Genomic DNA, 18,199 nt, shown 5'->3' with positions numbered 1-18,199 from the left:
ATAAAAATATATAAATATTATAAATATCATATAGAATATATATATATATATATATATATATATAAGATTGGTGGAATAATTTTTTTTTGACATTAAAACATATGTGAAAAATGACTTTCCCACCAATCCAATATATATATTTTATATGATATTTATAATAATTCTACTGATATTTGATTATAAACATGATCTATTATATTTCGGTTTATCTGATACATATTTTTTGTTTGGTTTCTTGTGCCTGATGGATGGAGAATTTACATATATATTTTTTTATTTGCATACATAAATTTTCGTTATGCAAATACGTTTGAACAATCATAAATCATCTTCACGGTTGATATTTTATTGCATTTTATTGAACGTGATATTGCGAGTTGCGGCCAATCGCAGATGGAGTTTTTTCATTATACTAGCTCACCCTCGGCCGATCATGCAATGGTGGAAAATCACAGCGGACATGTAATAGTGCAATTTCTTTCCCGATGACTAAGACTTCGCAAACTTTTTCCACTACGTAGAGATACGCAATATTTCGCAAAGTTTGCTATTACATTTCTTAATGTGTGACCACACAAGCCTAGAATTAATCTTTTTGACATTCAATTCTCTCTGAAATTGCTAGAAAAGCAAGCATTAATAATGTTTTAAAGCTTTAATTATTAATTTGGTAATTATATAACAATTTAAATTTTTGCAGAAATTGTAACTATTTCATGTTCATGCGATAAAATTGTCGGCAAAAAAGTATATATTTGTCCGTTTTATCTTTAACAGAATCTTTACTATTCAGACTAATTACAAAAGTTTTCTCTTTTGATTTTTCACGAGGTAACGGGCGCCACGAACTTACAATCAGTCGTTTTCGTGTCGGCATTAACGAATTTTACACGTAATGCCTGGAATTATTTTGTGTTCTGTAAAATACCGTGGGGGTAACGTACAACGAAGTAAGGATATTCTTGCGGCAACATATCTTCTCGATAACTATACCGGTACCGATTTCCGCAACTTGAGACGGACATCGCGTGATGCGATCGTTCCTCCCTTCGGGCGCGATTCCTCCCGGTAGAGATATCTCCGTTCGCGCCGAAATGGAGACGATTTCATTGAACGAGTTTTGATGTAAGGACGTTCGCGTGGCCGTTTGTGAAAATTGACGAAGCCGTCACTCAAAAAAGTGGTATTGCAACTACAGCAAAAATTTTCTGGGTGCGCAAAATTAACTAAGTGACATAAATGATTAGCAAATACTGTGATATCGCATATGTTTCGCATTTAATCAATCTAAGTGACAGAGACAGAATTTATATCTGAACTGTTTGTGAAATTTAGAAAGAATGTTTTTCTGTGGCGCCTATCCATGTTAAGGCCAATCATACTTGTTATAAAGTTTGGCTGTGGTACACAGAAAAAATTAGCGGCAAGAAACAAATGAATATATAATCCTCACATCTAACATATTTGTATAACGCGCCCAATCTATCTAGCTCTTTTAAACAATTTCTCTCAATTTTTCGATGCTGCAGTTATAATTGGCAGTTATATTTCCCACAAAGATCGTTCTAGCTGTAGTATCGAAACTCATATTTATCCAATGCAGTGATTAACATTTGGCAATGGGACCTAAATTTTCTAGAAGATATTATTAGAATATTGCTGCTATAAATTCTATATGTAACAGACAATATTCTAACAGATACAAAAAATAGCGATAAATTTTGGTTGTGACACCTAGAAATCTACCTATATCAGCAAGACATTTTTTTGAGTGGTGGAAAATATCTCGCGTGTCGTTAGAGGTGCTCAAATTTTCAATTATACTCGCGTGCGCGTACGATTTTACTTTGATTCGAGTTTCTGAAAAATAATCCGTAAATATACACGAAAACAATTATTCCATATATTAATATATTAATATATTAATAATAAAGTTATAAATTAATTTAGAGTAAAATAATATAGAGTTAAATATTAAAAGCATATTCGCAGTAGTTATTAGCTGTATAATAATTGATATTATACATTGATATTATTTCCATAAAGGTTTGTGATGTGAACGGGGGATAATGAGATGAAGTAGAAATAACCGGCGTTGGTCAGACGACTGGCGCGCCGAATGAATTACGTTAGGAAATTGCGCTATATCGTTTTGTAAATTGAATTTTCAAACAGACGCAATGCGCCGCGGTGTCTGAAAGTAGGCAGGTCGATTACAGGCAAAACCCCGACAAGTTCAGATAAAGTGGCTTTAACGCGGCGCTTCCTTTGTCCCGTCGCGCCGGCTCCGTCTACGAGGGAACGCCCTTTCCTTCCACCCGCCAAGATTTACGGTGTCTATGGGGAAGAACTTTGATAATGCTCGGCGCGGAGCGTTATAGGGATCTCTCTTGCGTTGGGGCGAGTCTGGCGTTTTCCTTCAACGAAGTGGAAACGCACGACCGTGTGCAAGCGAAAGAAGTATCGCCGGTAGATACCGAGCTCGCGCGATATCATACCGGAAGAGAATAGAACGTGGCAGTTTTATTGTCGAGCTTTTAACGTGACCGTCGTTTCTTGCCAGATGGAAATATAAGAAAAGTTTGTCCGCCGGATTATCGTTTACTTTTATTGCCTTTACGACTTTCGCGATTAGAGTAGCTCTATTTGTTCGAATATCTTGTCTTTAATAAAGAAAAGTATACTCAAAGCGTCAATGTCAAAGAAACAGGAAAGGGAAAAGAACGATACCATGATAATTTCGTCGTCGTGACGGTTTATTTTTGAGTATTAATTTTTATTCTCGCGGAGAAAAAACAAGTGATGTCCTACAAAGAGCTCATTTGTATATTTATACATTTAATATATCATATATTACTTTACATGAGCGTAAATTACTTGATCGTAAAATCATTTTGCGGTAGCGGTATAATTTATTCATTGGGCAACACTGATAAGAAAATAGTATGACAAGCAATTCCATCGCGGGAAAGTACCGCTATCGAAACTAGTTGCGATACTGACATTTGAGTATTTGCGTGATGGAACAAGTTTGATTTTTTAGCGAATTTTATTTGCCGCGACTTTGAAGTTAAGAATTAATGACGATCTTTAATGATTTATTAATTGTATTAATGTTGGATGCGAAGATTACGATATTTAATGATGAAATTTAAAATCTCATTAATTATAAAATATAATCTTATGTTTCTTAATTTATTGATCACGATTTTAAATGACGCGACGAACCGTAACGTGTGTATGCTTCTCGTTGAAATAACAAGACAAGAATATAACATCTCTTATTTCGTAGAAAGTTTTTGTATATGAAGTTCTAGACAATGAGATTTATACGACATATCTATTAAAGCTTAAAATAAAGTAGCGTGTAGCCCATTGATGAAGACTGCCGTAAATTCCTCGTATTGATATTATATGATCTATATTTCCACATGATTCACGTAACGACGAGTGTATAACCGCAACAACTTCGTGATAATTTATGCAATATTCTGATTTTTCGTAAATACGTGCGTGCCGACATGCGTGCGTACGTGCGTTCCGAGCAGCCGGTGCGGTGGCTTCGATCGCTGCTTTTCGTGCGTGGAAACTTTCTTTGCCCATTAAGGGGCACGCGAGCCATTAGGTTATATGTATCGAGCGACGAAGACCATTAACTGGCTGAAATTGGCTCGAGAGGTATTTTCAAAAATTTCTCTTCGTCGATTTCCCACAGAACACGTCTCGTTTTTCATTCTTTTTTTCCTTTTTCATTTCTCATTGCTCCGCGTATGTTCCTCTCGCTTTATGGGGCAAACAGGAAAAAGGTTTTGTGCGAGTTTTGTAGGTTGTCGCGGGGGAGGAGAGGAGAGACGGCATTGTGGCTGTTTCTAATAAAGCAAACTGGTCTTTCTCGAGATGGAAGGTGAATTACGAGAAGACCTGTCGCACGCACATCCGTAATTTCGGAATTAACACGAGTTTTCCAAATATCACTTTGCACTACGGAAAACTTTAATCGTATATCTCGCGCAACTCGAGCTTATATCGCTATTGATTAATCACATGACCGAGAAAACTTTGTAAGACTGCACGTGAGGCAAAATCAATTATCGTTGCGTGTTTCGTTCTTCTTTATTGAATGAAGAATAAAATTCTAGAAAAGTCTATTTTTTCTTGATTAATATAAAACGATAGTAAAGCGTTTAATCCGGCGAGTAATTTTAATTTTAATTAAAAGTAACCTTTGTTCTCGAGATGGAAGGTGAATTACGAGAAGACCTGTCGCACGCACATCCGTAATTTCGGAATTAACACGAGTTTTCCAAATATCACTTTGCACTACGGAAAACTTTAATCGTATATCTCGCGCAACTCGAGCTTATATCGCTATTGATTAATCACATGACCGAGAAAACTTTGTAAGACTGCACGTGAGGCAAAATCAATTATCGTTGCGTGTTTCGTTCTTCTTTATTGAATGAAGAATAAAATTCTAGAAAAGTCTATTTTTTCTTGATTAATATAAAACGATAGTAAAGCGTTTAATCCGGCGAGTAATTTTAATTTTAATTAAAAGTAACCTTTGTTTTTTTTTTCATTTCTGTTTATTGCGTAATATAATATAATATAATATAATATTATACACTCCTTATACTCTTATTCGCGGAGAATGCATTTGCGGTCATCGATCTTTCGTTGACGGCAAATATACGTCACCGTATTTTTAGACGACGCTGCGGCAGGTAGATGTTGGAGACGAGTCTATTCCCGAATACTTCGGATTCCATGGATACGTTAGATAGCTGACAGTTGAACGGTTAGATGAACGTCACTCTCCGCAGCATTAGTTAGTTATTTCCGCCGACGGAATTATCGATCCCCATTTCCGTCAATCTCGTTAAGTCGTTAAATTGTCCGCATAATGCATAAATTTGATCATTTCTACCGTGACGTAAAATTTGCGAAATTATTAGTCCAACCGGAATCACGCCATGCAGAAGCTATAATATTAATTATATAAACCTTTTTTTAGAAAATGTTTTTTTATCTATTTACAATCTAGTTATATATTTGGTAGCAATACATTAATTGAAAAATATATGTTTTATAAATAATAAATTATATATAGGAAACGAGATCATATTTGCCAGTTAATTTACTTTTTACTCTGTTTGCATTGCTTTTACGTGTTCATTGGTTCTGATATACTGACATCGCTGTTTCGATATGTGTAACACGTCCGTGCATCCTATATATGACACGGCAACGCTCGTGATATGACAGTGGAAGAGACAGTCGCCATGGATAAGCGCGTAAAATATACCTATGTGGGTGGGTACATCATATACTCTATCAAAGTCACATATCATTTATATGGTTACTCTTGAAACTTTTATAGTGGCGCAAAAAGAGTTCATATTTTTGAATCATAATCTGTTATTTCTGTTTATTATTTGTTTATTATCTGTTTATTATTATCTAATTATTATGCATATAAATGTATAAAGATGCGAAAGAGAAATAATAATCGGAGACAATTCGTTTAGTAATCTACACATTTTATTAAAATATATTTCGTGCTCGCAATGCATCGCAATCTACAATTGTCGCGCAGACTAATGAATACGGGCTGCGTCCACACAAACATGGGATTTAATTGTCTGCAAACACCATTAACCGAATAATCGAGATAACCGCGTTCAACTACTGCGTGTTGACCGAAACGTTTTATTAAAATTTCAGTCATTCCCCGTTGGCTCGTTATCAAACGTGATGTTTATCATTTTAACGCAACCGTTGCAAATCTCAGTTTGAATGATAAATTTTCATCAGCCTATTAATGCGTGCCGACGGTAAAATTGAATCAATACGAGAGTAAAGTAAACAAGTCTAAATATTATTAAATAATATACTGCCAGAATTAATTTAATACGATCTCTCTCTCTCTCTCTCTCTCTCTAGAGAGATCTTGTATTAATTAAATTATTACTAAAACTAAGTGCATCGATATTTCTCATTATAATATGCTATCACAATCCGCGTTCATATTTTATCTTAAGTACCAAAATTAGCTCAGTCAACTCACCCCTTGTCCACAATGTATCGTATATTACGAGACGCTCTACTGGCGAAGCTCCAAAAATGCTGCACGTTACGAATTTCGACATGACCGGAAACATGTACAGGTGCAAAAGTCCGCGTTTGAGCGTCGTTTAATGGAGAATCAGGTATATATATCCGGCGAGCGACAAGAGTTTAAATGAATCTGTCTGTCGCAAACAATACGCCCCTTCCCCGATGTGTTTGTACGTCTGCCTTTCTCTCTCATGAAACCCGGAGAGTCTGACACCGTCACCGCGGATTTCTATGGACCAGTTTTCCATGAATCCTATCGGCGGCCGACAGTCGCAAACGCGTTAGACAATGCGCTGTCAGACGGCTGTCAGGATACCGTCTGCGGCTATATCGGACACATATACGCGGTTAAATTACTTTTTCGAACGAGAGAGCGCGATATCTCTGTGTCCTCGTGATAGATTATTTTCGAGCCGATCCAACTATATATATATGTATAAGTTATATGTAGCAGCTGTTTCTAACAGCGTTATGTAATACTTTTTGAAATCATGTTTAATAACGTAACATAATCATTGTTAGCTCTCTCCCCTTATTGGCGTAGCAACGAAGGAAGATACGGCAAGCAATTAGCACCAGATTCTGCTGCGTTCAAATATTAGTTCGCTTACGATACACAGTGATTGCTGATGGAGGCACCCTCAATTAATACATCCAACAATCTGAATCTTGCGAAGAAAATGCTGACAAATTTTTATTTATATTTCTATTAAGTGCACAATCGCTGAACGTGCATGAATTTCTTTCAATTTTTTATTGCGCATATATTTTCGCATAATATCGCGTAATTTTTTTTTCTTGTTTGTAATTTCATCGAAAGTTTGTAGTGGCTTTCGACAATTATTGGGCAATCTCGTTGTGACGACTGCAGTATTTAAAAAAAAAAAAACCGGCGATGTATCGGTAATTTTGTCAAAAAAAAAACGCCGGCAGCGATCACCGCGCTTTGTTCCGGCCGCCGCATAGGCCAAGCGTTTTTTTTCCGCACGTCGCGAGAGTTCGATAAAGGTAGACATACTATGTATATATGCCCCGGCGTAGCTACATACACGTCATCCATATTGGCCCTCTCCCGGCGACGCACATATCGCCATATGTATATCTATATACACACGTACACAAGCGCGCGCATACACGTGCGTTATGTAAGCGGTCGTGTAACACTGGATGCGCGAGAGAGCAGGTGGAATATGGACCCAACTGCGTCGAGAATATATATACGTTGCGTCTGGGGGACTCTACATTTTTGTTCGGTCAAAAATTCAACGCATCGGCGTGGCCAAAACAACTTCCACTCCTTTGTCTGTGACGCATCCGAGAGCATCTGCATAACGAGCAGTTCTCTTAAACAGTTAAAATTCTGTAAGCCCAGTGGAAGGTCGTGTTATATAACTGGTAAAACACATCGATCATAACTGTTTACTTGATAAGAAAACGAAAAGGTCAGACAAAAATCCGTTCTTCGATGATTGCTGCTGTAATGTATCCCATAGATTATTTTGCCATCGCTTTAATTATGATTAATATTGACAGAGGATTAATGACACACAGTGATATGCAGAGATTTCAAATGGCGAGGAGATGGATAATCTAAACGTGACCGGTTGAAATTTGTTGCGCGTGAAAAAGAAGTAAAGGAAGAGGAGGGAAATGGAGTTGCGAGATTCACAATGTTTTGATATGATGGCTTCATCCTTTCTTGCTCGACGTGATCGTAAATCGTCTCTGTGGCAAGTTTTCAATATCTTCATGCGATACTACTGCAATATCTTCTTGTCCAATATACCGTAAATCAAACACGAGTGCTCTTGTCGCTCGTTGCATATGAAGCGAAACATTGTTCGGACCCGAACTAGTTACGTATATCCATAGCGAGATATTGTTCGGATCAAATGTTTCTAGACGAAACGTTCCTTTAAAAAACGCGATTCCTCGGAGGTGTATCCTCGCAAATATTGCGAAACAACTGTTAGTGTTATAATTTACTTTCTCACCTCTATGTCTATGCAATATTACAAAAACGAAATCTCAAAGTTTAATAAACTTTGTTTTACGTACGTAATTTATTGAGTCTCTTTTTGCTTAACAAAGTAAATTCTACTTGCCGAAATACATAACATTTTGCAAGGAGATGTACCTGCAGATCTATGAAAGTTCCGTTGAATTGAAAATCTTGCAAATGCGAAAGGCGGGATAACATAATGCCGAAGAATTGCGAGGGAGAAGAGAGGCTGTTTCTTGCCGAAATATTTGTCTAAATTCGTCGTCTTCGTCGTTGTTCTTCTCGTTGCCGGTGCGACAAGAAACTCGCCCGATTTTGTTCGGCAAAACAACGAACGCGCGGCGGAAACTTTATGCGCCCGGCTTTACGAACTGGAACCGACCTTCGCCCAAATCCTTCGTCGACGTTCTATTGTCGCGAATAAAGACTACGTCGCTCGCTCGAGGGTAATGCAATTAATTGAAAATTCTGCGAAACGGTACAGGATTCCTAAAGCGAATAAATAAATCGACGAGCTTTTTTCGACGAGCGACGAAATTTACAGTTCCATAGAGTTCATTGGAATAAATTCGCGGCATAAACTTTTATGGTATATTTTTAAAACGGAAAAATAGAAAAACTGCTTTGCCTTTTTAAAGTTTTATTTGGATAATAAATTTGATATTCGAAACAAATTTGCAATTAACTTACGACGAGGGAATATCTTATGGAATACACGACTGAAAAAAATATAAAAGAAAGAGAAATATTATTGACGAATAAAGGAAGAAAGAAATACATTTAATTTCCGTTTGTCGCGCGACGTGCCTTTTAAATGATTTTGATAGATCCTTTTTTCTTTGACCGATTTTGTTCAGTTAATTGGAAAAGTTACTGCAATTGAATCCCGGTTGATGCGCACGAACGAAAACACTCGATTGCGACCAGTAATTTTTATATTTTTTTTTTTCAGTGATGAAGCCGGCTATTTCCTCTTTTTAATGACACAGCGGGCTCATTGCTTTCTGTACAATTTGAAATCGGTTTTAACGAGGTTATCTAACTAAACTCCCCCGATGTAATCCTCGACGGAGGCTCAAACGCGACTGTCGGGTTAAGTCGGGAAAGTTTTCAATTATCGAGATTTCGTGCGATTTACTTTGTGATTAAAGTACCTACCTGTGCTCGCCACTTATCGGTCGTTCGAGAGTCGCGAGTGAATCGATTGGCCGTTTCCCAGGCGATAAAAACACAATGAATTACAACACGGTGATATCGATGAGCTTACGTAAGTTGAAATTCAGAATCGTATAGCAACTGCATATTTTTTAGGTCATCGATCTTGAAATTTCTCTATAGTTATCTGTGTGCAATTGGAAGTCCCTTGACGTTTCGCGTTCACCGATGTGCGGTTCTCGCGACGGAATCGTGAAGCTCCGACGGTGATCTTAACGGAGAAAATATCGCGGCGATTGCAAGAGACGACCCACGGATCATGCGCGACCCAATTTGATTACAAGACGATGTTCTGGCCGTAATTACTGCCGCGGCGCTAATCGCGTTACATCGTGCGTTCGACCGAGCCCCACCTGCCGCGAGACATCCGGCCAAATGGCTTGCGCCGAGCAATCAATTCGACCGAGTTCGAATAACTATTCCAATTAACAGTAAATACGTACGGTACGCACGAGCCAATCAGTCTCTCGAAGAGAACGATCTATTGCAATGGTTTCTGGTAGGACGTTATATAACCGTTTAACTTACCGTTTGCGTCATTACCTCTTCAGTCTTGATAAATATTCTTATTGACAGATACATTGATTACTAACGCGTCGTCTATTTTGCTCGGATGGTATGATATATCGTCATGATTTTCCGAAACATTTTGACATATTTCTTTGTCGATATTTCCTTCATCGATTGAGAAAAATTGGAATAATCTCGGTTAATTTATTGCAATTTTTATAATAGCTTATTATAAATTTAAATTATAGTTAATTTTGTAATATACGGGAGAAAAGTTAAACCTTCTCAGGAAACCTTCATATTAAAGCCTTTATATTAATTAATATTTAATAAACCTTCATATTAATTTTACATTTGAAACGATCTACGATTCTATGCATAATTTATTACAGGATAATGATAGACATATTGGAACGTTTTAGACAATTAAAGAGTGCTTATTTAATAAAGTAATTTTAAACATAGTCATGTATCTTTGAAATATTTATAAAATCAGAGCGCAAAGATTTTATATACGATTCAAATCTGTAATAGATGTACCGGATAGTAATACAGTTATAATAATATAAGTTATAAATGACAAAAGGATGGACTCATAATTCAGATCGAAGGATAGAGTAAGATAGAAAAGGAATAGATGGATAAAAAGATAAAGAGAGAGAGAGAGCGAGGAACGCAGTTAGAACGGCGTTTTAAACAATTTATCGTTGGTGTCTTACGTCGATAAATAGAATTTAAATTAATAGAAGGTTATATTTTTCATATGCAAAGCGCGATGTTTACATTGAAAATCGTGATTTGTGAAGTCCGAGCGACATATTATACAAATCGAGAGGAAGAGGGAGATAGCTACGTCAGAAGGTGGCGGGAGAAGTCACGGTAGAAGGGAAGGGAAGGGAAGACGAATAGCCGCAGTTCGCTGCACCTGACTATTTATAACAAATCAATAGGTGCCGGCAGCCGGTGCGTTCCTGCATAGTGTTTCTTGCATTTGCAAATGGTTCTCACGAATACGCCTTAAATACGATGAACCTTAGAAACATTGAACTCTTTTGATTGCGCACAATTTGATCGTCAACAAACGATCTCTTTATCATTTACTGCAATTTTTCGCAATTTTTTATTGCGAAAAGTTTTGTAACGCAGTATCTTATATAGAAAAATATTCGGTTCGGTGTAAAAAAGATTTGTTGAATGATTCAAGAATGTGATATGTAATTTAATGTAATTTAATCCGTGATCGATGATTCACTATGGCAGTAAAAAGTTACGTTTAAGTCTGCATGTTATTGCTTCAACACATTAGTCATCGAAGGCCAGTAGTAAGAATAAATAATTATTTTACGCTAATTACTAATCGGCCATTATGTTATCATTGATTGCAAAAGTTTTTTGCTGGATTTCCACTCGCTTAATATTATTATCGTATATTTGCAGTATTAGTAGTAATTTTTTTAAACAGACTTGAATGAAAAATTGTGAAAAATTCGTATTATCAAATTCATTTTAAGCTCGTTGTGTTTAATATCGAAAAAAATGAGCAAGAAAAAATATGTATAAAGAGATAAATATATTCTGTATATATACGTGGGCAAATAAAAAAACTGCCAATCCGGTGGCAAAAATGCTTAGATTTTAATGGAAACTACTAGAAAAATGACTTGGGTGTGCGTTGGAAATATTTTCATCGAATAAAATGTTTTAGAAAAAGTTCGGTTTATACTTAACCTGCCTACGTATTTTATATAATAATATTAGCAAAGAAAATACTTTGTCCGTTTCGTGTTCGATTTGTTTATCTGCGGTATCGTAAACAATGACGTGATACCGGTTGCCGTGTTTCTGTGGTTTTTCCCGTTGTCTTCAATTACACGGTGGATATTGATCAACAAAATTAACGGGAGAAAGTCTGAAAAGCTTTTTCTTTCATTCAGTTGCGCTCCGGTTATGCTTGTACGCGGTTTCCTACGGAATCCGCAGCCGGGATATCCTTGCGGTGCACCAAGCTAGTCTCGACGAATGAAATTATCTCTCTTCGTAAAGTAGTAAATCGACTGATGTGTATGTGTTCGAAGGTCGAATCGAAAATAGTGAATTCTTCGGAGCTTTGACACTGAAATCGAAGCACGATTCATTACTTCAAAATTTTTACACATATTTCGATGGACTATTCTTTTACAACATGATCAACTTTTGGGATACTGAAAGATATCACAACTTTTTTAAAGCAGTGTTTCTTTTGTTTTGTTTAGTTAAAGATAAGTGACATATCAAAAAAACTTTCTCGGGTAAAATATATAAGTTTCGCACAAACATTCCTCCGAAGCTTCTCAAGATTTATGAAAAGTTTCAAAGTCATCTCCATCCACCAGGCGCACGATTATTTTATTATTGCGGCAGTTACGATAAATTGAAGGCGTGGTATTTTAGTTCGGTCAGAGAAGTGAACGATTCGAGTGATGCGGCGAAACGAGGGGCAGTGAGATCGGCGCTTTCTTCAAAAGATTATCTTCGGTCGTTTCGTGTGTTTACGGTGCGCGAATAGACATTCAACATGTTTGCTGCAATGGTGCTGCACAAGCATAACAAGCACAACAATGGGAATCACTCGAATCACCACGCGAGCAACAACAACTCCACCAACTCCACCACCAGCAATAATCTCAACAACAACAATCACATCAATAACAATGTCAACAACGTAAACCAGGCATTCAGCACAAGGGCGGTAAGTGAAATAATACCATCAAAGTTCTGACCCGTATTCGATCTCCTTTTATTTTTAGCCTTTTCATAAAAATAACGTTTTACAATTTTACTGAATATTTTATATTATAACAGTAATTAAAAAAACTGTGATTTTTAACGAGAAACCGGATATTTTATCACGATTATATGCATGAAAAATAAATATAAGATAACTTCATCGTTTGACAACATATCCGTTTTTAATTAAAAGACAAATCCGTCTTTCGATTCGATCAAATGCTTTTTAACGACGGCGCGTTTCCATAGGGAATTATTATTCTTGCAAGCGTACAGGAACGAATCGCGAGTCGTTAGATGTAAATTTCGTGTCTTTCAACGTCGTCGTATTTTTCGGAGCGAACCCTTCGGCGGGCACCGGCTTTCGCGGGCTCCGGCAAGATTTAGAAGGATTTTTATCAGCCGAGCGCGAAAAAGCTCGGCGGAATGCTCCTTTCGGTCGGGCAAGAGGATGCGGAAAAAAGAAAATTTTTCCGCTCGAAGGGAAATCACGTTTACGGCGCAAAAGGATGGGTCTTATCTCTCGCATTGCAGAAACTATCCCGAGGAAACCGCGATGATTTCGCTGACATCGCGGACGACTCGCCCCACGAAATGCGACGGTGGTCGTGAATATAGTTTTACTTCGTTTCTCTTTTTCGTCTATCGTCTTTTCGCTGTACTTCTCCTCGGTTTATCTCTGATGTTTGTTTTTTTTTTTTTTTTTTACGTACATCAGAAACAACTATGCGGAAGAAATCTTTCTTATGCCGCGGCATGAAGGCGATTTTTTTTTGTTGGTTTGTCGCTTTTTTCGTAGAAAATTCTTCGTAGAATATCTTCGCGCGTTGTGAAAAGACTTTAAGATTAAGCAAAAATTTTCATTAAACCATAATCCTCTTTAATTCGAGCCACTTGTACCGCAGGAATGATAAATTGGAAACTGAAAATTTAAACTCGATTGTAAACGCGGTGCTGCGGTTAAATATGAATGCTACCGCACACGGTATTACTCGTGACGTGTAGTGCACGGCGGATTATATCGGTTTAATATTTTAGGATTTCCTCGGGAATATCTTCTATTTCGTGCGGTTCGTTAAAGTGGCGCAAGGTATTCCAGTTTCAATTTCCAGGATATACTCGATCGAAAGATTGGAAATGGAGAATTCAGCGAGTGGTTGATGTCGAAATATTTCGAAGTACTGTTGGGAATCGGTTCCATGTGTAACGCGATGTGACAGAATTTGTTTTATAGAAGTGGTAAAGCGCGGCGAGCTTCGAACGGAGACAGGATTCACCCTATTACGCGAAATCTATTTTTTTTTAGGGCTGATATTGATTTTCGTTATTTTTATTCCATCGCGGTAGTCGAATTTTTTGATAAACGGGAGATCGTTCTCCTTTTTTTGTTAATTACAAATTGTTTTTCTCATCGCGATAATTAAGATTCGGTGGAAATTGAGATTATCGTTACCAACAATGACTGTTATTGCTGTTGTAAATTTCATGAAATAAGAGAATGGTAAACAATATGCGCAATCAGAATGCCTGCTCATTTCTCTCCTAGTTTTCTCTACTTTATTTTGCGAATTACCGTTGCGGTTTATTATTCTGCGGCGCGATCTGCATCCTGTTTGCCGTCCAGCGGGCGGTTTATTTTTTTGAGCAGAGAAAGGGTGGAGGACTACGAATGAGTTAATTGCATCTGTCGCTCCACCTTCCCCCCAAAGCAAGGCGAAACTTCGAGAGGGTTAAATGCAAATGAAGTAGTGAGATTAAGTTCTTTGTGCTATTCAGTCCTGATAACGACCATGTTAAAGGACTCGCTCGATACGCTTATAAATTAACAACTAGATTAAACCATCCATGATTCTCCGCGCGTCTAGCGTCTTTATAGTTTTTCGTCTCTGTCTATTTTCTCTACCTATATTTTAGAAATTAATCAACGATTGTGTCTGCGCTTTCAGAATATATATTTTATTTTCTTTACGCGTTTTTTTTTTTTTTTAAGTGAGAGTTTGAATGCATTTTATAGAGAACTTGTATTACATGAAATATTAATATAAAATTGATAATAAATTTTCTCAAAAAGATAGACTATTGATTTTATTATGATATAATTGTTTATCATTAAGATCTTTTGTAGCGGCTATTAATAATTTAGATTTGTATTATTACTGTTATTATTATCGCCATCACGATTATTATTATCAGTACGATTCAGTTTATCTGGCTTGGAAGATAGAAATTCATAAATGGCTAAATGAGTTTTACCGAAAAAGAAAACAAAACTCTTTTACGTTCCATCGTCCCTTAAACGCGTTTTAAGGGTGAAAGCGTCGCTATATGGTAGAAGACAAAAACAGTTAAATATATCGACGTGAAGCGGAATAAAGACCGTTTTCCCTCGGAGGGAGAGCCCGTCGATTCCCTTGTTTCGTCGTACCTGTCTATCTACCTTTCGCCCTTCAGTCTTCGTGTCGTTTCTCAACCGCCGCGTAATTCGATTTCGAAGCACGACGAGACTCCCGCTTTGTGCGACTTCTCGGGCCCTCGTCGGCTTGAAATAACTTCGTGAAGGGCTTCGATTTTCCCAAACGTGCGGCTAGTGTATGTAATACGTTATATCAAACGATATGAGAAATGTCAGATAGACACGGAAAATTGGAAGCTGTACGATTCCAACCATAAAATATGATTTATAACTTGGCGAATCGTTTCGCCTTAAAGCTGAAACTTCAAAGCGATTCTGCTAAGCAATTTCTTTTAGCGCTTCTTGATAAATTATGAAAATAAGATTTTCATAATTCATTAAAATAATATTACATAAAAATAATTTTCTAGAGAATTTCTCCTTTTTCTCTTTTTTTCTGAGTCTGTAATTTTCTATTCTGGCGAGTTCAGAGTATTAAATACAGGCTGACAAAGAATGGCTATGATTAAAAACGCCAACTGTGATTAAAAACGCAACCTTTAATCTTTAAATGACAGAACAGAGAGGTGGATCGATTACGTAATAATAAAAACCAGGAGACGGCTAGGAGACTCAAAGAAAAAATATTTGCTCTTTTTAGATTAGTGATCTGAAAGATCGATAATCTATTACCCCAGTCAGGCAAAAGTATAAATAGTCGCCGGATGTCAATACTGTCCTTTGTAATAAATATTGGAAAGTCTAGACTGAATTAATGCGTACATCAATTTTTTATATGCACAATCTCTTTTTTTGTCTGATCAAAATTATTATGCAAAATTATTTATTCCCTTCGCGTTTGTGTTAACGATTTTATATTATCGAATTTCGCGCCGAAAAAAAATCGGATATTTTTTGCGAAACGTTGATGCGTTTCCATTAACGCGTCGGCGAAGCGAGACGGATCCATCGGTTCGAAAATTCACCCTCTCGCCGATGTCTACGGGGGGAAGGGGGGAGGATGATGTTACTATGGAGGATGCCCGGGCGACCGCATCTCGTTGCCAAGGTTATGCTTGGACAATCAATGGACCCGGCTGTAATCAGCGCGATTATAAACGGTGTTCGCTTAACGCCTCGCCGGTCGCCATCATTAATGTTCGACAAATTGGCCGGCCATGCCGCTTTTGCAAATAACTAGCGCGCCACCACGTTCTCGTGGATGGGAAAAACGCCGCCGACGTCATTACGGCATTGATCGTCATTTCCGGAAAGGTGATTACCAGCAGCAGCGGCAGCGAGTCGACAGTAGCCGGTCGATAATTTCGAGAATGATTCGCGAGCTCATTCGCTATTCTGTAATTAGCTCGCGAATTAGTTTTTCATATAATCACCTCAGTGCTTTTAACACGCACGTTGCAACTCACTAAACATTTAACGCGATGATTTCGTATTATTACTTCTAATTCAATGTAATTATGATAAATTTATTATAATCGTGCGAATTTATCCGACGCATCGAAAGAATTAAATACAGTTTAAAGCGCTAAATAAAGTTTCACGTGCATTAAATAACGCGTGAGATAGAGATATAAGTTTAATTGGTGACACAATATTCTTTTTCTGTCACAAGATAATAAAACAGGGAAGGGCGGATATGACTATCGTAATAATCTGCTTTGCGTCAGTTTTATACAGATATAAACCTTAAAGTTTCGATACAATCGCGTCATCCCATTCTACGACGACCGACGATCATCCCGCCGTCGTCTTCTATTATGTATTATGTAGTACTCGGCCAACTCTCAAATCCATAAAACACGCGAATTCTTTTTTTATATCATCGTATTATGCGAATGTCGTATAAATTTTTTTATTCTGTCACATTACTAGTCATCTTACTTGCCTCTTGGCATGTGTGAAAACGGAACATGCGTTTGTACTCTGGAAATAGTGTAGTGCAATATAAATGTTTGAAATAAAAAAGTTATATTTTTTAAAATACGAATGAATATTCTTAATTTTGTAAAACTGGATTTTTATTCCAAATATTTAAATTTTACATTTATTCAAATTCTTCGGATTTTCATATCTTAAGCTTGCGCGATTTTTCTTTGTATCTTTGAAAATGTACGTAAAATGTTCACGTTGAATTTATAAATCATTTGATGAATTTTATATTTAATATATAATCAATTATTTAGACATTGATATCATCCGCATTCATACTATACACTATACACATAAACTCTATGACAATCAACGGAAATGCACATTTACAACGTACGTTTGATATCGTGAAATGATACGTAGAATCGTTGCGACAACGATCGATTTGGTAAACTGTTAAAATCAAACAGATGGTCGGAGATTGGAAATGAAGTTTGTTGCAAACCGATATGTTTGGGTAATATATATCGTATTTGTGAAGCTGGCGTCTCATTTCGTGGAAACTCATACAAATTATTAAGAGTTCTAGCTTTATTTTCTAGCTTTATTTTATAGTTTTATAGCTCTTGATGATTTAAGTATGATTTTTTTTTTTCAAAGAAATTGCCTCAGAAAAAACAAAAATGTCAAGCTCAGCATCTTACTTTGCTTTGCGAGACTTTTTATATCATTTTTAAACAGATTTTTAAACATTTATAGTTTCAGAAAAAAATTTTTTATTTTATTTTTTTAAGTAAAACATATCGAATAAAATAAAATAGTGACGAACAAATATTACAAGCACACATACCGAGATGGAAAAAATACAAGTTCTAGAGTTTCATTCGTTAGGGAAAATTGTTTTTATCTCATTTTACGCCTACAAAAAAGAAATATTGAAAATAAAGCTAAAATTCTTATTAATTCACGAGTATTTACAAGATGATACAGCAACTTTACACAACACGTACCCACCTGATATTACATCGATAGATAATCGATCAGCCGGGCTTGCTGTTCTGAATACAAAGTTTCTCGCGCAGACGTGTCTTACTAGTTTTGAAAGCTGGCTTGAATAGCAAAAGAACATCGTTAATATCAAGTGTTTTAAAGTATTTGAGACAGTCGGCGAAAATTTTTGGCAAACATGTTGAAAACTCATTTGACATTTTCACGACGAATACGGCCGTCTGGGAAGCAACGCATTTGATTTGTCCTTTTGCTTCGTGTCGTGCAACTGATTGCACAACAGTACACTTATCTCCCTG

At 36.7% G+C, this 18,199-nt stretch overlaps 1 protein-coding gene across 2 annotated transcripts in view; it reads left to right on the top strand.

Moving 5' to 3' along the window:
• LOC115236014 (serine/threonine-protein kinase 26) overlaps positions 1 to 18,199 on the top strand; it is an 86,064-nt gene that overhangs the window by 25,730 nt on the left and 42,135 nt on the right. The window contains exon 2 of one of the 2 annotated variants that reach the window (XM_029808198.1): positions 12,275 to 12,572. The exons of the other annotated variant lie outside the window; for it this stretch is intronic. Coding sequence (XP_029664058.1) covers positions 12,399 to 12,572 — 174 coding nt within the window. The 5' untranslated portion in view covers positions 12,275 to 12,398. The remainder of the gene's footprint in view (positions 1 to 12,274; positions 12,573 to 18,199) is intronic. 2 annotated transcript variants of the gene reach the window in all.

This window comes from Formica exsecta, unplaced genomic scaffold (assembly GCF_003651465.1).
Source record: "Formica exsecta isolate Colony F162 unplaced genomic scaffold, ASM365146v1 scaffold238, whole genome shotgun sequence".
Taxonomy (NCBI): Eukaryota; Metazoa; Arthropoda; class Insecta; order Hymenoptera; family Formicidae; genus Formica; species Formica exsecta.
This window is presented reverse-complemented; position numbering and strand designations above follow the sequence as displayed.